The 22886-nt window shown below is 39.2% G+C and overlaps 1 protein-coding gene across 10 annotated transcripts in view; it reads left to right on the top strand.

Annotated features, from left to right (window-relative positions):
- The window catches only part of CEP128 (centrosomal protein 128), a 446026-nt gene that overhangs the window by 140229 nt on the left and 282911 nt on the right, over window positions 1–22886 (top strand). For all 10 annotated transcript variants that reach the window (XR_012159510.1, XM_073349335.1, XM_073349336.1 and 7 more), the window contains 2 exons: window positions 9554–10204; window positions 14588–14752. Coding sequence is in view for 9 of the 10 variants with exons in the window: in XM_073349335.1 (XP_073205436.1) it covers window positions 9554–10204; window positions 14588–14752 (816 nt within the window). In the remaining variant the exon portion in view is untranslated. The remainder of the gene's footprint in view (window positions 1–9553; window positions 10205–14587; window positions 14753–22886) is intronic.

The following is a 22886-nucleotide window of genomic DNA, read 5'->3' as shown; positions in this document are numbered from 1 at the left end:
TACTAGAATTCTTTCAGGGGGTCAACAAGCACGTGGACAAGGGGGATCCAGTGGATATAGTGTACTTAGCTTTTCAGAAAGCCTTTGACAAGATCCCTCACCAAAGGCCCTTAAGCAAAGTAAGCTGTCATGGAATAAGAGGGAAGATCCTATCATGGATTGGTAACTGGTTAAAAGATAGGAATCAAAGGGTAGGAATAAATGGTCAGTTTTCAGAATGCAGAGCAGTAAATAGTGGTGTCCCCCGGGGTCTGTACTGGAACCAGTCCTATTCAATATATTCATAAATGATCTGGAAAAAATAGTAAGCAGTGAGGTGGCAAAATTTGCAGATGATACAAAACTACTCAAGATAGTTAAGTCCCAGGCAGACTGTGTTGAGCTACAAAAGGATCTCTCAAAACTAGGTGACTGGATAACAAAATGGCAGATGAAATTCAGTGTTGAGAAATTACAAGTAATGCACATTGGAAAACCTAATCCCAACTATATATATAATATGATGGCACCTAAATTAGCTGTTACCACTCAAGAAAGAGATCTCCGAGTCACTGTGGATAGTTCTCTGAAAACATCCACTCAATGTGCAGCAGCAGTCAAAAAAGTGAACAGAATGTTGGGCATTGTTAAGAAGGGGATAGATAGTAAAACAGAAAATATCATATTGCCTCTATGTACATCCATGGTATGCCCACATCTTGAATACTGCATGCAGATGTGGTCGCTCCATCTCAAAAAAGATATATTGGAATTGGAAAAGGTTCAGAAAAGGGCAACAAAAATGATTAGGGGTATGGAATCGCTTCCGTATGAGGAGAGATTAATAAGACTGGGACTTTTCATCTTGGCAAAGAGACGACTAAAGGGGCATATGATTGAGGTCTATAAAATCATGACTGGTGTGGAGAAAGTACATAAGGAAGTGTTATTTACTCCTTCTTATAATGCATGAACTAGAGGTCACCAAATGAAATGAATAGGCAACAGGTTTAAAAGAAACAAAAGGAAGTCTTCACACAACACACGGTCAACCTGTGGAATTCCTTGCCAGAAGAAGGTATGAAGGCCAAGACGTAACGGGGTTCAAAAAATAATTAGATAAGTTCATGGAGGATAGGTCCATCAATGTCTATTAGCCAGAATGGGCATGGGTGGTGTCCCTAGCCTTTGTTTGCAAGAAGTTGGGAATGGGTGACGGGATTGATCACTTGATAAATACCTTTTCTGTTCATTCCCTCTGGGGCACCTGGTATTGGCCACTGTCGGAAGATAGGATACTGGGCTAGATGGATCTTTAGTCTGACCCAGTATGGCCCTTCTTATGAGTCCATATTAATTACTTGTACTCTAAGCTTTTCAGTCTCCTTTCTAAATTGGTATGATTTGTTAACAACACTTTAGCTTGTGAAAGCAAAAAAAAAAAAAAATTACTTTTCACCATTAATACTGTTTTTCCTTTTGCACTTCTGTGCACAGCTTAGATGGGGAAAAGGAACTAATCAGTTTCACTTTTTGACTGGTGTAAATTAGCTTCTGCTCCAATATTTGGGTTGCTAACACTGCAGAAAAATGTTTAAACCCAACCCCCCCGCAAAAAAAGTCAGTGTACATCATTAACATAATGCAGTATTTTAGTGGGACGGGAGATGGAGAATGATTTAAACTAAAACTACAAGGGGAGTTTTTTAATCAAGGCAGAATGTAACTTAAAAGATGGTTTTGGTAATTGCTTATCTGCTCTGAGGGCTGTATTGTTCTTTGAAGTTCTGTTTTGTCATCCCTTCTGCTCATAGAATCATGGAATATCAGGGTTGGAAGGGACCTCAGGAGGTCATCTAGTCCAACCCCCTGCTCAAAGCAGGACCAATCCCCAACTAAATCATCCCAGCCAGGGCTTTGTCAAGCCTGACCTTAAAAACCTCAAAGGAAGGAGATTCCACCACCTCCCTAGGTAACGCATTCCTGTACTTCACCACCCTCCAAGTCAAAAAGTTTTTCCTAATATCCAACCTAAACCTTCCCCACTGCAACTTGAGACCATTACTCCTTGTTCTGTCATCTGCTACCACTGAGAACAGTCTAGATCCATCCTCTTTGGAACCCCCCTTTCAGGTAGTTGAAAGCAGCTATCAAATCCCCCCTCATTCTTCTCTTCTGCAGACTAAATAATCCCAGTTCCCTCAGCCTCTCCTCATAAGTCATGTGTTCCAGTCGCCTAATCATTTTTGTTGCCCTCTACTGGACGCTTTCCAATTTTTCCACATCCTTCTTGTAGTGTGGGGCCCAAAACTGGACAGAGTACTCCAGATGAGGCCTCACCAATGTCAAACAGAGGGGAACGATCACATCCCTCGATCTGTTGGCAATGTCCCTACTTATACATCCCAAAATGCCATTGGCCTTTTTGGCAACACTGTTGACTCATATCCAGCTTCTCATCCACTGTAACCCCTAGGTCCTTGTCAAGGTTCCTCCCCCACTCTGAACTCTAGGGTACAGATGTGGGGACCTGCATGAAAAACCTCCTAAGCTTATCTTTACCAGCTTAGGTCAAAACTTCCCCAAGGTACAAAATATTCCACCCGTTGTCCTTGGACTGGCCGCTACCACCACCAAACTAATACTGGTTACTGGGGAAGAGCTGTTTGGACGCGTCCTTCCCCCAAAAATACTTCCCAAAACCTTGCACCCCACTTCCTGGACAAGGTTTGGTAAAAAGCCTCACCAATTTGCCTAGGTGACTACAGACCCAGACCCTTGGATCTGAGAACAATGAAAAAGCATTCAGTTTTTTACAAGAAGACTTTTAATAAAAAATAGAAGTAAATAGAAATAAAGAAATCCCCCCTGTAAAATCAGGATGGTAGATATCTTACAGGGTAATTAGATTCAAAAACATAGAGAACCCCTCTAGGCAAAACCTTAAGTTACAAAAAAGATACACAGACAGAAATAGTTATTCTATTCAGCACAATTCTTTTCTCAGCCATTTAAAGAAATCATAATCTAACACATACCTAGCTAGATTACTTACTAAAAGTTCTAAGACTCCATTCCTGTTCTGTCCCTGGCAAAGACGACTACAGACAGACCCAGACCCTTTGTTTCTCTCCCTCCTCCCAGCTTTTGAAAGTATCTTGTCTCCTCATTGGTCATTTTGGTCAGGTGCCAGCGAGGTTACCTTTAGCTTCTTAACCCTTTACAGGTGAGAGGAGCTTTCCCCTGGCCAGGAGGGATTTCAAAGGGGTTTACCCTTCCCTTTATATTTATGACAGTCCTTTTCTGCAGATCTGCTGCCTAGCCATTTGGTCCCTAGTCTGTAGAGGTGCATGGAATTCTTCCATCCTAAGTGCAGGACCCTGCACTTGTCCTTGTTGAACCTCATCAGATTTCTTTTGGCCCAATCCTCTAATTTGTATAGGGCCCTCTGTATCCTATCCCTACCCTCCAGCATATCTACCTCTCCTCCCAGTTTAGTATCATCTGCAAACTTGCTGAGGGTGCAATCCACGCCATCCTCCAGATCATTAATGAAGATACTGAACAAAATCGGCCTCAGGACCGACCCTTGGGGCACTCCGCTTGATACCGGCTGCCAAGTAGACATGGAGCCATTGATCACTGTGTGATTCTTCTAGAGAAGATACAAGACCAAATGGGCTGTGGTGCAACGAGCCATGTGCATTACATTCAGCTCTGTGTTGTGTCTTTGTCAGAGGTGAGTGGTATAGTGTGGGCTTTTTCAATGTCTAACTAACACTAGGATCTGTATAAGGCCATACTGACTGAAACTCTGGAGGTGATGGGTAGTGGGCTTTGGTTGGCTATGTCACAGGTAATTTTTTTCACTGTTTTTAGTGGGTTTGAACATCCTTTATTCAGGAAGTTTGGAGAGAGGATTGAATACTCTGTTTCTGAAATATCAACTGGTGGTGCTGGACAAGAATGCTCTGAGCAGAGTTAGGTGACACTGATTATAATAGTGGTGGCTGGTCTTCATTGGAGCTCCTACTGGTGGTAGTGATAGTAAGAAATTCTCCTCTAAAACAGAGCAGCATAGCTTTCCTTATTTTCACTTTGCGGGATTGGTGGCTGATTTAGAAGGAACAGCACTACCTCTTCAGTCGTCAACACAATTTCTTGCAGCACTTGGGATTTTTTTTTGGAGTTCTCCCTTCCAAGTTTTCATTATCATCTCACTCTATGCAATTTTTCAGTGCTGGTGGAATTACAACCCAAGGAGGGTGTGGTTACATGCTTAGAGTGGTATGATTAATGAAATTTTCATCTTTCAGTAATTGGCTGAAAAAATTAGCATTGTAATTGCAATTATAGAGTCATAGATTTTAAGGCCAGAAGGGACCACGAGGTCATCTAGTCTGACCTCCTGTGTATCACAGGCCACCCAGGATTCTCACATTAACCCCCAAACCAAAATTAAACCAAAGTATTACAGCTCACAGAAACGTAGACTGTTATGTGCCGGGGGCAGAGAATAAGAGGGACTGAGGTGCACTAGTGCCCGAGGTCCCCCCCCATGACAGGCAAATGATTATGAGATACACCCAAATAATCCTGGCAAGTGACCCACAACCACACAAGACCAAAAGAGGAAGACCAAAACCTCCCAAAATCACTGCCAGTCTGTCCTGGGAGAAGCCTCCTTCTTGACCCCCCATATGGATATCAATTAGACCCTGAGCTTGTGAGCAGAAACCAGCCAACCAAGTACTTGAGACAGAGAATGCTCAGTGCTACCTCAGAGCCCAATTTTGGTCAGTATAATAGGCCTTGGTCTCAGTAAAATGTGTTTTGAATAATAAAAGTTTAAAAAACAAACATGTAACCTGAAATAATTGAAATGTGATCAAACCGCATTTGTCCATCAGCAAACCGCTTTAACAGAACGTTACGGTTGGATGGGTTCAGCCTAAGATTTAAAGCTGAGGAAAAGCCAGATCAAAGATTGCACATAGAACTTTAACTCTTCCCTGTTGTATGTGTGCATTACAGTATAATCATTAATATGAACACTGTGGCAAATGGCTGACACTATTGTGGTGGGTCCCATGCTTTTCCTTGGTGTGGTGGGTCAGTGTGCTGCCCCTTGCCCTTATTCTTGGGCATTGATGCCTCCACTAGTGCCCTGGTGAGGGAGAGAAGGGGAACGGGGAAGGGACCCGGGTCCGTCCCCTACTCCAGGTCCCAGCCCCTTCAGTTTCACTGGCTCCTTACCGTCTTTCCCCTTGGGCAGGGTTTCTCTTGGTCCTCTGTGTGGGAGAGTCCCTCTGCTCTGCTTGGGCAGCGTTTGTCTTCCCCTGGTACTCCTCCAAACTACAGTCAGTTCTCTTTCCCTTCTCTTGTCTGACTGAATAGGGTTTTTTAAATTAGGTCTCTGGCTTGGTCTTAATTGGCTCCAGGTGCTCTAATTAACCTGTAGTAACCTCTCCTCAATCCATGGGAATAAGGCCCTGATCATCCTGGGGCTTATATAGCTCCCATCGAACTTATATAGCTCTCCTGCTGCCCTTTGGTCTTTATCACAACACACACACTTTCTGTGTTGTACGATTTGCCCACAACCATAGACACATATATTACATGTGTATTGTATTGTCTGTGCTAGAAAGACCTATGAAAGCCCTGTGCACTATACAAGATGAAACTTACGAAGTTGTAAATACTTTTAAAGCTGTTTTGGAGGTTTTGAGAAATAGTATGAGATGGAGCTTTTGTGCATGTACATACATCATTAAAGACAGTAATGTAATCTATATAGCTAGAGTAAAGGTTCTTCATGCAATCTTAACAGGCATTTCCTGGCTGTTTTTTAGTAGTGGTTCTGAGGATGAATAAGTTGAAAAAATTTCCATACTTTCCAAAACTTTCCATAGAACAGTAAGGCAACCTTCTCTGAAGAGAGGTATCTCCTGTTAAAATGTCAGCATTTTGTCCAAAATTAAAAAAACAAAAAACAACATACTACCTAAAGTTAGGCTCTGAAATGCATATGTAGGTATCTACATAAATAGCTAGATTTTCAAAAACTGATGGGCACCTGTCATAAAAATAAAGAAAAGGGTAGCCACCTTTCTGTATACAGTGCTATAAAATCCCTTCTGGCCAGACGCAAAACTCTTTCACCTGTAAAGGGTTAAGAAGCTAAGATAACCTCGCTGGCTCCTGACCCAAAATGACCAATGAGGGGACAAGATACTTTCAAATCTGAAGTGGGGCGGGGGGAGAAACAAAGGGTTCGTCTGTCTGTGTGATTCTTTTGCCGGGAACAGATCAGGAATGCAGCCTTACAACTCCTGTTAAGTTAGTAAGTAATCTGGCTAGAACATGAGTTAGATTTCCTTTTGTTTAATGGCTGGTAAAATAAGCTGTGCTGGATGGAATGTATATTCTCGTTTTTGTGTCTTTTTGTAATTTAAGGTTTTGCCTAGAGGGATTCTCTATGTTTCGAATCTGATTACCCTGTAAGATATTTACCATCCTGATTTTACAGAGGTGATTCTTTTACCTTTTCTTTAATTAAAATTCTTCTATTAAGAACCTGATTGGATCTTAAGAACAATGAAAAATCAAGGGTTTGGGTCTGTGTTCACCTGTACAAATTGGTGAGGATTCTTATTAAGCCTTCCCCAGGAAAGGGGGTGTAGGGCTTGGGGGGATATTTTGGGGGAAGATGTCTCCAAGTGGGCTCTTTCCCTGTTCTTTGTTTAACACGGGTGGTGGTGGCAGCTTAGGGTTCAAGGACAAGGCAAAGTTTGTACCTTGGGGAAGTTTTTAACCTAAGCTGGTAAGAATAAGCTTAGGGGGTCTTTCATGCAGGTCCCCACATCTGTACCCTAGAGTTCAGAGGGGGGAAGGAACCTTGACAGCACCCAACAGCTCTCACTTACTTCACTCTCCTTGCACTAAAAGCAGCCTAGCCTTTCCAAATGGTCCAAAAAAGCCCTACACCTTTGGGCTGAAACCAGACCTAGAAAATTTCTGTGAAGGTTTTAAAGCTCCTTTATACGTGCTAATCAACAGCTCTGTCAGGAAAGTAGTATCCCAATTTTATAGTTGGAGAAAATTTGTGACCTAGAAAGGCTAAATGAATTGCTCAGGGTCACAAGTCAATTGGCGAATGAGGGAATCAAACTACCAGTTCCCCACTGTAACCATTAGACCAGAGTCCTGATGCCATGTCTTTGTACAAAATAGCATCATAGGGTGTGGTATAGAGGATAGAGCAGTGGATTTGGACTCAGGAAATCTGATTTCTATTCCTGGCTCTGCTGCTCACCTGCTGGGTGACCTTGGGCAAGTCATTAACCTGCGTGCTTTAGTTTTCCCATCTGTAAAAAGGGTATAATGATATTTCCCTCCTTTGTAAAACACTGAGATCTGTTGAGGAACAGCAATAACTAGGTATTACAATTATTATTCACATTTATAAAGCACAATAGGATAGGGCTTTACTCAAATTTTAAAAAAATTCCCCTACCCTGAGAAGCTTAAAAATTTAAATGAAATCAATGTAGAACACTTAATCTAGACAAAGGAAAACAATAGAGAAAGGAAGGATGAGGGTTAAAACAAAGATAACATGAGTTGTATCGAAAGTGAATAATGTATGTTTTGATATTTTAAAATAAAGATGGAGATAGAGCAAACAGTGAAGAACAGTATGGGAGTTGAATACATGAAAAAGAAAAAGGAAAGAAGGAGGTTTGAAGCTCAGTTACAAGCCCACAAAACTAGTTTTTGTATAAAAGGATAGAGAAGCACAATCTTTGTGATGGCAACTCAAATAGTGCTGTAATGAGATTGAATCTTCCTACAGATATTGTATTTAAGGTTGTCTGACTTGGATTTTTCTCTTTTAAGTTTTAAATTTTCCCCATTAAAGGTGCGTAAAAATGCTAAATGGTACTGGTATGGTTTTATCCTTATTTAAAAATCGGTTTAAATCTTGTTTTCCACATTAGAGGTTATCAGCACTTTGTTAACAAGTTTGACAGATGTGTGTGACATCTGAAAAAAACTTTTTACTAGTAGATCTATAATATAAAATAAACTGCATGTCATTATGGGGACAAAACACAAATATCTTGTATGTTTTTTTTTTTTTAAATAGTGACACACACACACTTTGCATCTGAGGGTTTTAGAAACTTAGATACAGCATTTATCATGAGCTTCAGGGAACTAGTTGAAAATCATTTGGGCATCTTTAAAAATTTACAAACATAATGATCTAGTGTCTCAGATAAACTGGGATTTTTTTAAAAATACAGCATGAAGTCCTTGCTTTTGATACATTTGTTGAAAGTGATGATTGAAAAATATCAAACTTGAATTCTGAACATAATTTACAGTTATCTGAGTTTTTCCAAATATTTGCAAGCTTCATTTGCACATTGGTTGTAGCAGGCTTCCCTAGATGTAATTTTCTGCTGAGTTATCAGGATAGTTTAACAACGTCTTGGCCATGTGGTTAGCCTTCCACAGGATGTTGTTTCATTTTCTAGAATTTTTAAATTGTTATTCCTTTTCTTCTTAGCTTTCATATATTGTCTCGACAACGAGAAAGTGTATAATACATATAAAACATAGAAATATAAGTACACATTTTTAAAGTTAATGCAATGAATCACCATTTTAAATACTTGAAAAGGATTTAGGATAAGTGCTAAATTATTGTTCTTGAATACAGTCCTGCAGTCAACATGCAGTTTTAGAAAGGCTAGAACACTGATGCACTCCCAGATAAAAGTTGCTATGGTTGCTACTCTATTTTTAAATCCATATTTAACATATGTTTTATTTATAAGTAGACTCTTGTATTGATATTTGATAGCCTCTCAGTATAGTTTACTGTCAAACATAAACAAATCTCCTTCACTACTTTTAAGAATTAAAAAATCCAGTAGTGGATCTAATGTAATATAGGGAAATCTCATGCAGGCCCTTATCATTGTCTCATCTTGGTCCATGAATGTAGTGACACTCCTGATTAATAGCAGAAAGTATCGTAAGTTCCCATATACTTTGGGAAAGGAATTTTTAAAAATTATTTTATAATGCAAACAGATACTGGAAGAAGAAACAGGGGCGGTGTAAAATTATTGATCAAACAGCATCCCTGGCAAGCCAAAATACTGAAGGATAAATATTCAGGTGCCCATAAGGTAGTTTCTCTGCCTTGTTGCTGTTTATTTCTTTTTCTTCCATAGTACTATCCCGTAGAAAGCAGTATATTTCAGACTGCAAAGAGGGTGGGAAAAATGGAAGATTGACTCAAATTGGCCCCTATTCAGTGAGTTACTTAAGCACGTGCCTATCCTCAGGCTTTCGATTAGTCCCATTGACTCAGCGCAACTACTTGCAAGTTTAAAGTTAGCTAAACTCCCAAGTGCCTTTGAATCAGGGCCATAATCTGTAAACATTTTCTCGTCTTACAGTATAAAGTTTGTTTCTTGCTTCCAAACAGCATAGTTTGCACCAAATTTTGATCTAATAAATTTTTAGGTAATAATCTTTTTTTCATATTACCTAGGTCCTTAAAGAAAAGGATGACTTGAAGGCTCAGCTTCTCTCTGCTATACATCAAATAGAAAACCTTCGGAAGGAGCTGAGTGATGTGCTTACAAAGAGGGCCCAGCAAGAAGAGGAACTCCACTGTAAGGAGGTGAAGCTCAGTGAAACCAAGTCTCAACAGATAGTTCTTGAGCAAGAGATCAGGGAAGTCCAAGATACAGCAAATAAACTGGAGAGTGAGTTGCAAAAGCAGATTCTGGTACAGAACCAGATGAGAAATGAAAAAGAACGTTTAGAGGAAGAGCTTGAAACAGCTAACACGATCAATGAAAAAGACCAGGAAAGATTCTTAGAGATGCAAAAAGATATAAAAAACTTAAGTGCTATTCGAGCAGAGCTGACAAACAGAATAGCAGAGGAAGAGAAAGCCAAGAAAGAGATTCTCAAGAACTTTTCAGACCTTCAGAAACATCAGGAGTCTAAGCAAGAAGAGATGACTACAACTAGTTGGCAGCTGAAGACGGAGAGAGATGTTCACCAACAGGAGCTGGCAGATCTTAGATCAGAGTTGCAGAATGTGAAAACAAAGCATGAGAGAAATGTTCAAGAGCTGATAAAGCTCTTTAGGCAAGAAAAGGATGAGGCAGAGAACCACATTAGGAGGCTGAAGGTAACTTTTGTTGAATTCTGCTGTTGATTTTTTTTTCTATTAGGCCATGAACTTAACAAAGCATGAACTTTTAAAGATTTTTATGTATTTCTGAACACTGCAGAAAAGATAAAGCTAACAATAAAGGGGTTCATACATATTTAGTCTGGTTGAAATGGATTATAGCAAATTAGGGACTGCTTCTGCATGATCACTGAAGCCTTTTAAGAAGAATTCTGGAGTTCCAGTAAAGGTAGTGTGACAGGGTCAGGCCAGATGGCTATAGGAGAGTAATAGAAGGCAGATATATTAGCCCCAGGCTAAGTAGGTCCCTTTTCCCTGGGTAAGCTAACAAGGAAGGTTCCAGAAGAATTAGGAACCTTCTGGAGACAATTAAGACAGGCTGATTAGAACACCTGTAGCCAATCAAGAAGCTGCTAGAATCAATTAAGGCAGGCTAATCAGGGCATCTGGGTTTAAAAAGGAGCTCACTTCAGTTTGTGGTGTGCATGTGAGGAGCTGAGAGTAAGAGGCACTAGGAGCTGAGAGTGAGAATGTGGACGGTTGGAGGACTGAGGTGTACAAGCATTATCAGACACCAGAAGGAAGGTCCTATGGTGAGGATAAAGAAGGTGTTGGGAGGAGGCCATGGGGAAGTAGCCCAGGGAGTTTCCAGGAGGCACTCTAGACAGCTGTATTCCACAGGGCCCTGGGCTGGAACCTGGACTAGAGGACGGACCCGGGTTCCTCCCAAATCCTCCCAACTCCTGGTCAGACACAGGAGGAGTTGACCTGGACTGTGGGTTCAGAAAAACGGCCAAGCTGAGGGCTGCCGTGAAGCTCCAAGGCAAGCAAATCCGCCAATAAGCGCAAGACCCACCAAGGTAGAGCAGGAACTTTGTCACAGTAGATATGGGATAGATAACCTAAAACAGGACATATTTCAGAGGTATAGAGGTTGAAAGATCTGGGTGAAGCCCTATTGTGTCCATAGTAGCTTTAAGACAAAAGCCCTCATTAGTACAAAAGTAACTTTGGTAAATTAGATTGTTGGCTGCGTAGAACGCATTGGAGTTCTAACACTTTGATACTAACCTCTCTGACTACTGTCTTTATCACTGTTACCCCTGCTATACTGTGGACCTATCATGTCCCAGAGATGCTGCATTTCTGGAAGTGTGTGTATTGCACAATAGCTGAAACAGTATCACAGGCACTCCAGGAACAGTTTCTGAATATGAATCACAGTAGCATGTCGAATTTGCAAAGGTTAGTTTGAATGACTCCTTGTATTTTAAAGCATTTCCAGAGTGTACGATTTCCATATCATTTACCTAAAAAACCACCCAATAACTACCGTAAAAATATTTTATGAAGCAGATTGTTACATTTATTTAGAAATAAGTTCACATTTTTAGTGCAACTCATTTGCTGCTGACTCCAGGCTATATGACTAAAAAGGAAGAAAACAAAAGCATTTTATATTTCATAAGGCTGATCTGAATAAAACCTAAGAGTATTTAAACTGAAATGGATACTCGAAACAGCCTTATTAATTTTCAACATTTGACTTTGCAGCCGTATGATCAGTCATCTATTACATTTTTTATTGGTGTAAACTAGTGTAGGATAAGAATAATTTGTATTTATTAATAAGCATTTCCGAAGTGCTACCAGTGTACACAGTGGTTTACAAAATAGTTTGTAGAAAGTAAGCTGTTTTGGGTAAGGGATATGTCTGAAACATGTAGTACATTAAACTTAAACATACTCTTCCCAAACTGAATATTTTTTTTGTTAAAAAAACAAAAACAGGCCTCTTAAATGAATATTCTATCAATGCAACCATAAAAAAGCCAGGACATTCCTAGTTAAATCTTCAGCTATCTTTTGCAACCTACAACCCTGATTTTGCCTACTCCAAGTAACCTTATCCTCATCAACCTCCTGTAACTTGCATGGTTCCTTCTTTCTTTATACACAATGTGCAACTTCTAACTTTAGCCATGTGGAGTAGTTAGAAATGGATATTTTTTTCCTTGCTTAGAAATTTGAATTGGTGGTAATTTGAAGTATATGGTTAATGCTTGCTGTGCCAAATTTTGAAAGTTATGCTTAAGTGTTGGTTGATATGGAAGGTGTTCAGATATTAGTGATAGATAGCAGTATAAAACCTTAAAATAGGTAGATGACTGTTAATGGAGGGAGCAGAGGGAAGAGGTGTGTGTGTGTTCTAGGTGCTAAATTCCTCAGAATGGAGCTCCTGGTGACTGTTTTCCTCAATCCAGGCAGTTCAAACCCACAGTGCAGATCCTGCAGTAAGAGGCTTGGTATAAGAACCTGAATAGAACAGAAACTTAATTTTTTCATGCTGCCTCTGCAGAATCCAGTTTTACCAGCACTCTTCACATTCTTGCTGTTCCCTCCCATGTTCCCTCTACTTAACCACTGACTTCTTCCTCCTTTCCCCCTCCTCCATCCTCTTTGGCTTCCATGGAGCTGCTGCATGGTGTGTTAGATAAATGGGGAGTGAGTAGCAGGAGTAGTGAGTAGTAGTGTGTGTGTAGCAGGAGAGGCACTGGTGCATGGGAAATGTTGTGTGTGTTTATATGAGGGAACCTGGCATGGGGCAGGCTGGAGTGTGTGTGTGTGTGTGAGAGAGAGAGAGAGAGAGAGACTTGTGCTTGGGAGGAGCCCTCTGTCTCTGCACTGAGGCATCAGTTCTTGAAGGGCTCCTGTGCTGCAGAAGCAGTAGGCTTTTAGTTCTATTTTAAATAGAAATTGCAATGCTACCTTAATCATGTAGTCACTACCAGTGTCTCCATTCTAAACACAAGTAAGCCGAGGCCCAGGGATTTAAGTGGCTTGCTCAGAAGTCCCTTGGTGAGTCTATTACACACTCAGAAATAGAGCCCAGGAGTCTCGACTCTGTCCTCAGTCAGTTCTTATCCCTCCCGTCCCCTTTCTGCTTCTAAAATAATTATTGTACTTTTAGAATAACAACATGTAGCTTGCATACATAAGACATTCTCAGTGATAACTACTTAAAGAATATACACAGTGTAATTTACATACACACCACACAGATATGGCTTTTGGCTTTTTTTCCCCTCCTCCAGTTACTGTTATGGGGTCATCTCAGGTCTGGTAAATTGACATCATACCTGCTTTTTCAGTCTCAGAAATGATTGAAAATGTTGATTTTTCTTCTCTAGAGTCTTTGTGTCTCCTTGTTCTCTGATACTCTCACATTTAGTAGAATGCAGAAAACCAAGTTGATGTTGGAAGGGATTGTCTCCTTGATTGTCTCCAGCTGTATAAATCTTTAATACAGTTGCCATGTAGGGAACATAAGAGGTTGACACCATGTTGTGCTTGCACGTAAAATGGAATTGGATTCTTGCTTTCTCTGATGGGATAATTTACTTTTCAAGTTTGTTGTGTGCCTGAATCCCAGGCTCCATGAAAATATAACTCTTCCCCGAGTAGAGTGGCAATATGGAACAAGTGTGGTTTCCTTGTTAGCTTTGCATTTTTTTTTGTAATGTAGATTTTTCTCTGCAGAATTTTTCAAACCCCTCAGTGCCAGTCAAGTTGCTATTATCTTTATTGCATGCATCAACTCTACTTATTTCAGGAAGGAGAAGTCTCAATATTTTTACACTAAAGGATAACCCATTTTATTCAATCTGCCCCACCTAAAAAAATCTATTAATCTTAAAGCTAAAGTTAAAGGGGCTAAAGTTATGTCTCTATTTGTACAATAGCTTTCAAATCACAGAATTCTAGAAATTCTAGGTGAAAAAGACCATTAAATCATCTAATTCATTTCCCTTTAAGCATAGGAGTAATCTGTGTCATTGATCCTGATAAAGGAAATAATACATTTTTAGTGATTTAGTAGTGGAATGAATTTCAGTAATAGAATGTTAATTTGTTTAAACATTGAGCTTTTCATACAGAGCTATCAAATTGTACAGGATCTTGCAAGATCTTACCGAATCCCACGAAGTACACTGCAGGCATCAGCATTTTTTTTTTAGCTGATTGAACTGGTTTTGCTGTTACTCTTGTGTCGTGGATAAACAGCATGACAGATCCACTTTGTAATGGAAAAACCTTCTTTATGTTTTAACTGTTATGCGGCCAGTGTTGAAATCATATCATTATGAGTAGAGAAGCATTGCTTAGTGGTCCAGTTTCTATGTTATATATTTATATATGTACAATGCTGATGCTTATTTTTAGAAATTTAATTCCAATAAAAGTGTAACAAAGTCTTATTGATTAAATATTGGTATCTTCCCCTAATCTTTTCTGCATGGATCTGGGGCTATGCAATCTGGGAATGTTCATAAAGAACTTCTATACTGATTGTGTCTTCTGTTTTCCTACTACCATCAGACAGAACTTATAGATGAGAAAAATGTAGTAAAAGCTCAGCGTCGACAGGTGGAGAAGATGAAAACTGAATGTGATAAGCTAACAGAAGAGTTAACCCAGGGTGAAGAGGAAAACACAAAACTTAGATGGAAATATGAGTTTGTGAAACAGGAACTGGAGGAAAAGGTAAACAGGCATCCTAATCTTATTGGGCATCTGATATATAAGGGCCAGAATCCATCCAATTTCACTAGATGGTTTAGACTGCCAAATAATATATGTACGCTTTGGGAGAGCACTTGCAGCCATGCTACTTTAGGCTATGATTGTGTTAGATCAAATAAGGTAAATAAGGCTGCATGAGATAAATACTTTCATAGCACATCTCCAAGAGAAGTGTTGGTGATTTCAATAGGGAACTGCCTTCTCTTAGTCAAAATTGTACCAATCCCTGGCTTGGTATTAGTGTGCACTATACAATGGTGCTGACAGTACTGTCTTTCAAATACACCTCTAACCGGATATAACGCGGTCCTCGGGAGCCAAAAAATCTTACCGTGTTATAGGTGAAACCGCGTTATATCGAACTTTCTTTAACCTCGAGCATTTCTGTTATATAGTCACTTCCCTCCCCTGACTGACCCCTCAGAACTCCCAACCCATCCAACCCCCCTACCCCCCGCTCTCTGTCCTCGACCGTTCCCCCAAGACCCTCTGCCCCTTATCCAACCCCTTGGCCCCAGCCCGGCACCCATAACACGCCGCTCAGAGCAGCTTGTCGGAGCCAGATACGCTGATGCGCTGATCCACTGGAGCGTGCAGCCCCGCCCCCCAGAGCACTGCTTTACCGCGTTCTATCTGAATTTGTGTTATATCTGGTCGCATTATATCGGGGTAGAGGTGTATGTTAAAGTGAGTTCCTGACCATAAGTGGCCATCAAAGATGGCATTCTGCAAGAGTAGAGATATCTGTCATCGCATCCTCCCAGATTCTGATGTGGATAACTAACAGCTCTGTGTCTAACTCTTCTATTGCTTTGAGTGGATAATTTATTCTTCTTCACTTTGTCCTTAAATTGTTGTATAATGCTAAGAAGTCCAGGGAAAGTTTAAAAGTTTTATAAATATAAAGTTATCTGAGCACAATAAAAGGAATTAAAAATAACTTGGTTAAAATATTTTCATGCTTGACTATTTGAAGCATGACAAATGGAATTTTGCTCAACTTTATAAGAAAAACTCACTTTTGAGTTCAGAAAGAAACAGGAGGAAATTCAATTCAAAGGATAACTTTCTTGAAAAGCTGTAAGTGTCTGAAAATGTGAACTTTGTAGTGGGAGTAACTTCTCAACCATAATGGTGATTTCACCAAATGGAAAAGGTTAGTATGTGGCAAAGGATGTGTTTTTAAGTGGTTGAGCATCAAGTATTTTTTTCAAAATTACTAAAAACTGGTAGTTTAAAGAAACAAGAAATGACAGGTTAAGTCTTAATTGTCTCTCTTAATGCCAATTCAGTAATGTGACTTCCACTATTTTAGAGAACCCTGGGGGTTCACAAAATGTTACAGGGGGGTTCTCGGGGGAAAAAAATCCCTAATGGGAGACATAGCTGTCCCTAGGGACTCTGGGTGGAATGGGGCCAACAGCCCAGAGCCCCTGGACTTCCAAGAGCTAAGCAGATCAAAGCAAGCATATCTATCACGCTGAGGATATTTAAACTTCAAGACTCCTTATAAGGAATGGAAAGGGAGGTGGATATTTTTTGCTGTTTTTAAAATTAAATAGGTAGCTAGTATTGTTTTTAAAATTATTATGAAGAACAAGTTTAAATTTTGTTGTAATGTGTGTTGTTTGCCTGGACTGCTCAAGACCTCAATGCTTGTGTAGGAGGAACTCTTTGAGTTGGTTTCTTAAATATCTTCATGATGTTTCACATCTGATACTCCTTGATGAAACGTAGGAGCCTTGTCTTATAACAGGTTTATTCAAAGTGATACAAACTATGAAAGTGAGATCTTGGAAGAGTGTTGTCATTTTCATAATGTAATAAAAATACTGTAATTATCAATAATAATTAGTAATAAATAGTGTGTAATAAGCATGTCATAAAAACAAATTGTATATTTCCAATATCATTGCTTTTATAATTTATACTCGGATAAAGGAGAAAATCCCTAGAAATAATCATTTTTAGGAGGGGGTTCGCGAGACTTGACATTTTAGTGAAAAGGGTTCACAGGTTGTTAAAGTTTCAGAACCACTGAATTAGAAGTAACAAAGGTCTTCTATAGAATGTTTTCCAACCTTAAATATTCTCCTTAACATTTGAAGAATATTGACTTCAGAGTGTTTATGAAAGAAACAGTTCCAATAAGAATATGCCTAAATTTTTTGAGGTTTAAACTAAGATTTTGCTCTATTAAGGGGGAAGAAGGCCCATTTTGATGATTTGTTTTATTTCTCTGAGAACACATCCTGATTTTTACTCCTCTTCAATAGAGAATAGCCTTAACGTTCTTTTAAAGTCAGGATTCTGAAAGATATTTATGTCTATAAGGGGAGGGGAAGGCTGTTTTCTTGAGATAAGATCATCTCAATACAAAACAAACTTCTTGTACAAGGGGAATAGCCTGATTTCTGATAAGACAATCTCATTGGTTTGTTTGCCTGTAGACCAAATGGTTTCTTGATTTACGACCCACCCTTTATAGGATTTACAAGTTAGGATTAGACTCCTGGTAAACACTCTATACAAAGCATGAGACACAATTACTAACAGTGATATACACCTTTCAGAACATATATAAAGGAGAATAGCATAGAATGTTACAGCAAAATAGAAGTTAAAGTTGTATTTCAGAGCTTGTGTAAACACGTGTGGACTTGTATGACTGAGGAGGTGGTATTTTCCTTAGCTTGAAGATTTCATTTAATGAGAGAACTCACAAAATTACAGTTTTGGTTACTTATCTGATTCTCCAAACATCATGTGAGCTGTAGCTCACGAAAGCTCATGCTCAAATAAATTGGTTAGTCTCTAAGGTGCCACAAGTACTCCTTCTCTTTTTGCGAATACAGACTAACACGGCTGTTACTCTGAAACCTGTATTTAGGTTGTAATATCTTCAGAGAAGGGATTTCCTACTACCGTGTTTGTATAGTGCCTAGGACTGTAGGGCCCCATTCTTGGTTGGTTCTTATACACTATCATAATAAAGAAGATAAAAATAATGTATATGAAAGTAATTGCAGGTATCTCCTAAAATTCAGTAAAGATGGAGGCAAGTTTGTAATAATCTAAATAAGAATAAATTACAATTTTGTTAACAACTTTTGCAATAGCATTTAGATTTACACCTACATTAATGTGTAGACTTGTGTTCAGTTTAGCAAACTGGAGTTGATGTTTGAGAGTCAGAAAAGGCTTCAAGTTATGCTAAAGAAACTTATCTTGAATCACTTTTGGCCTTCTTTTATTTTTGTATCTTTCATTTGGGGTTTTGGCTCTGTATCATGTCCCACATTTGAGCTGTAGAAGGTTAAAGATGTACTGAAGGTTAAAGTATTAACAGCAAAAATCTGAAGAGGACATAGGAGAAAGCAGTCTTTAAAAATAAGGCTCCAGTTCTGCAATGCACTGAAATATGTGCTTAAGTACATGAAGAGTCTATTTTGACCATGTCACCCCTCCTTTTGCATCCCTCCACTGAGTCCTTGTTCTCTAGCATATCAAACTTAAGCTACCTGTCTTCACTTTCAAGGCCCTTCATGGTCTATCCACACCCCACTTATTATCTCCCATTCAGTATCAAAAAGTCAGCTCCACTCTCTAGTCAGCCCTTGATGCCAGCTGACCACTTGCTAAATTTTCAAACAAGCACCTTCTGGGTTTCTCCCATATGCCCCTCATGCTTGGAAGGCGCTCTCTATAAACCTCCATAAAACGAATTCCTCCTCGTCCTCCTGATTCCTCCTTAAAACTCTTGTTTGTCAAGAAAACTAAAAAAAACTTGACAATGATTAGATTGATGGTGTGATGAGACCACAGACTATTCTGTTGACCAATGTTGTCTCCTTGTTTCCTTGCACTTTCCCATCTGCCTGTCTGTATCCATCTGTTATCTTATATTTAGATTGTAAGATCTTCGGAATGGGGACTTTTTTTTTCTATCTTTTTCATAAGTTTTTTTTTATAGTGCCTAATATAATGGTGTCCAGGGCCAAGACTGCAGCCCCTAAGCACTATCCTAATACTCATAATAAAAGTCAGTGTTAGTTTCCAGTAAGAAAGAACTGAGTGGGATCAGGGTGGCACCATCCTTTATACTATTGCATAGCAGCATGACGCAGCAAAGGGCAGATGTGCCATCATGGTAGATACCATTAAGAGAGAAATTTTCAACACTAGTGCACTGGGTGCATACATACCTGAAGTAGGATGGATGTGAGCAACACATCTCAAAGAACAACAATTTTAGAGCCAGGGTAGTAACTATTTTTTTCACGCAATTGTCCAAAACAATAAAGGTGAGGAAGAAAATGTGATCAAATAGATTTTTTCTGAATTAAATATTTTTCATTTTCCCAAATAAAATTGATAGCTTTTTATTTTTTGGACTGACAAGGTTTTATTTTATTAAAATATTGTATAAAGTTTTCCTGATCAAGGAAATAAGGGATTCGTAATTCTGGGCAATATTACGAAGCATAACGTGAGCTAGTCCTGTGCAAGTGTTCTTGATTCAGCTCTTTTGATCTGCCTGAATTCTGACCTGCTGCATCCCCTGTTGTTTCAGTTTTAGGCTACACAGTGTATGTCTCCAGTTAAACACCTGCAGCTGGCCCATGTCAGCAGACTCAGGCTTGCAGGGCTCAGGCTGTGGGTCTATAAAACTGCAGTATAGACATCCAGGCTTGGGCTGGAGCCCAGGCTCTGAGACCTCTCCCCACCTCGCGAGGTTCCAGAGCTCTACACTGCAGTATTATAGCTCTACAGACTGAGCCTGACTCAGATGACGCAGGCCAGCCTTGGGTGTTTAATAACAATGTAGACATAGCCACACAGTTCTGCCAATGAAACTGAATCCTAACTTGCAAAGGTGAGAGAGCACCACACGCACAATTTTGAAATGGATTTGCCATTTATTACACTGGTCTACCATAAAACTATTCTTACAAATGGTGTCTCTTTTCAGTAAGAAGTCAAATACCAACTGTAGGCTTGTAAATGTTAATTTAATTTTAAAACTTTTTTCAGATGCAGTTCATACGTTAAACACAAGGATGATCACTTTGTTTCAAGGCAAAATTATGTTCTTGATACTGGGTTAGCGTTGAAGTAGATTATTCTACGCTTCTTTCTTCTGTGATTTTTAAATATTTTTAAATATTACTTAAGTCAAGTGAATGTAAATTGTTTGGTGATGAACTAGTTCCTGGTAGACATTGTAAAGTGGCTTCTCAGTGAGGATATTTAAATTTCATTGCTGGGTTCTATATCAAGAGCTGAAGATTAGAATCAGGGCATGTTGAGACTGATATGGAGAGAACTATTAGTCCTGCAGATCTTTGTCACTGATCATCATTTTATGATGATGACATTCAAAAAATAACTTGTTCTCTAGTCTCTGAAAAGATGTTAGGGTGCTGTAGGCTTTTTCAGAAGTTTCTTATGGACTACTATGACTTGAAGACACTGTGAGAGGCAAGGCAGGTGAGGTAATATCTTTTATTAGCCCAATGTCTGTTGATGAGAGAGACAACCTTTCGAGCTTACACAGAACTCTTCAAGTTCTTTTTGACAAGCTCTGTGTAAGTTTGAAAAGTTGTCTCTCATCAGCAGAAGTTGGTTCAATAAAAGGTATTACCTCACCTGCCTTATATCTTTAATATCCTGCGACCAACACAGCTACAACAGTACTGCACTGAAGACACAGTGTTAGTTTCTATCGATTTACACTTCAACAACAAATGACAACTCATCCTAAGTTCTGAGTGTCCTTGGCTGTCTTTAAAAATGTAGCATGTAAGTAATAGACTTCTTCAACTGCTTCAGAGCACAATACACCAACCATAGCAAAAATATACAAAACATAAACCCTCAACCAAACACCCATCATAGTTACGTCACACTAGCCAGGCTCACTGGTCTCCCAGTTTTCATGAGCCAGGAAGAAAAGATGGGCCTTGATGTTCTCCCTGAATCTAATTAACTTTGGCTGTTATGGGCCAAAGGATGGAAGGAATTCTCAAGGTTTGAGGATCTAACAGAGAATGCTGTGCCAGAGTTACCAGCAGAAGTCCAGCTCAGGCTCCCCTGCGGAGTACAAACATATCAGTATCTCATGGGGGGCAAGGTGATCTCTGAGGTAAGTAAAGCCCTAAATGGCCTGAGACCAAAGTTAAACACAACCAGGAAACCAGTAGATAGCCAGTGTAGCTCAAGGATCACAGGTGTCATGTGCTCAAAACAAAAACTAAAACAGCGCTTGAAGAAATGACGTTTAACAGACATTGTCAAATTTTACACGAGCTTCAGTTTCTGGGTGGACATAAGATTAAACCATAAATTGACTTCCTGGATTCTTTGTGGTTGTGTACAACTTTTTCCTCCTCAAAGAATCTGATTGTTTTCTCTTTTGGTGTATCTGAATGATATTGAATGGAAAGCAGGACATTTATCTTCCTGTTCTGCGGTTTCTCTGTTGAACTGGCATTGTAAATCCAGAAGTACTCCTGACCACCGTCAACAACAGGTTAATGTTTAGTTTGTGCATGTATACTATTAAATATTCACATGCGTTTGGACTGTTTTAACATTTTATCACCATTCTTTTGTAAGTCTATGAAGTTTTTTCTGTACTTTCCAGAGTTTTTTCAAACACATAATTGTCAGTCTTCAGCTTCTAAAGTCTTTTATTACATTGTCTTCTGATTTCTCCATTTTGGCTTCCAATTTCCTCTTCACACTATCATGGCTTTTTAATGTATTCTTCAGCAACAAGTATATTCCAGTCAATGCTGTTGGTATACCATGAGAGAGATTTCTCTCCTTGTTCTCATTCCAGGACACTGTATCTTCAAAGAGAGATTTCGTTGCACAGATGGTGATTGAATTTATCTTGACCAGTGCCAAGTACTTTGTCAGAACTTAAATTAATATTATGTTCTAATGGCAAAATTGTAAATGGAAGACTTTGTTCCTAATTTTTATGACATAAAAGTTAATCTCATGTATTAAGATTCACAAAAAGTTAAAAGGAAATAAAGTAGCATCCCACAGGAAATTACTTAGGATTTCGAATAGTCTCCAGCCCATTATGCAACTAAAATGATGCTAAAATCATTGGCTTACAAGTCTCATGTCTTATTGTTTCATGAGAGTAACTTTCAAATCTTGTTATGGCAATGTTTGTTTGGACTGCAAATGTTAATGACAGACACAACTCTGTTTGCCACATGGACGTAATTAAGAAAGAAAGAAAGAAAGAAAGAAAGAAAGAAAGAAAGAAAAAGAAAACATGAGAACTCCAAATTGACCTTTACCAACCTAAAAGATTTCCCAGGGGGAAAAAGTTGATTTTTATCCTTACTGCTGTGTTCTTTGGATCAAATCTGACCAGCTGTTCAGGATTGCTAATCCTTTTACAATGTTAAAAAAATATCAGTGTGTCAAATGTCCTTTTCTGTGTACAGGACATTCACTTCACTACAGAATCAGAATCGAGTTCACTGTGATCAAGAGTTGTCTAACTCTCGTTAGATGAATTTTACCATAGTCTAGTCAAAACTGTAGGAATGAAAAAAAAGTTCACTAGCAAAAAGGAAGAAAGAAAAAGAAATGAACCATTGACCCCCCTCCCCACCCAACAAGAACATGAAAGCCAAGGTCTTTGGGCTTTTTTCCTTTGGGCTGGACTGTACTACTTGTCCCTTTCACACAGTTCCGTACAGACAAAACAGCATGTAAAAGCAATGAGCAAATGTTACCACAAATGTATTTGTCTGGAATCAATTTTAGGTCATCTTTTCCATCCCGCATTAGCTTCTACTAAAATTTTTTAACATTGTCCAATATGTGATAATTACAAATCTCTAAGTCTCCATTTTGAGTAAGGCTGATAAATGCTATAGAATTCCTCTATGTCTTAATTCAGGCTCTCACACACATCTTTATAGACAATGTGATACAGGAGGGCCAGGGAGCAGTGGGAGAGGGGAAATATATAAACCCTAGGCTAATTAAGGTGTAGTTCCCTGTAGACTAGGGAGGGTTGCTACAAGTTAATTGGAGCAACTGTAGTCAATAAAGGCCCTGC

Source organism: Lepidochelys kempii, chromosome 6 (genome assembly GCF_965140265.1).
Source record: "Lepidochelys kempii isolate rLepKem1 chromosome 6, rLepKem1.hap2, whole genome shotgun sequence".
In the NCBI taxonomy this organism is placed as follows: Eukaryota; Metazoa; Chordata; order Testudines; family Cheloniidae; genus Lepidochelys; species Lepidochelys kempii.
Note: the sequence above shows the minus strand (reverse complement) of the source record. Positions and strands in the feature narration are given on the sequence as shown.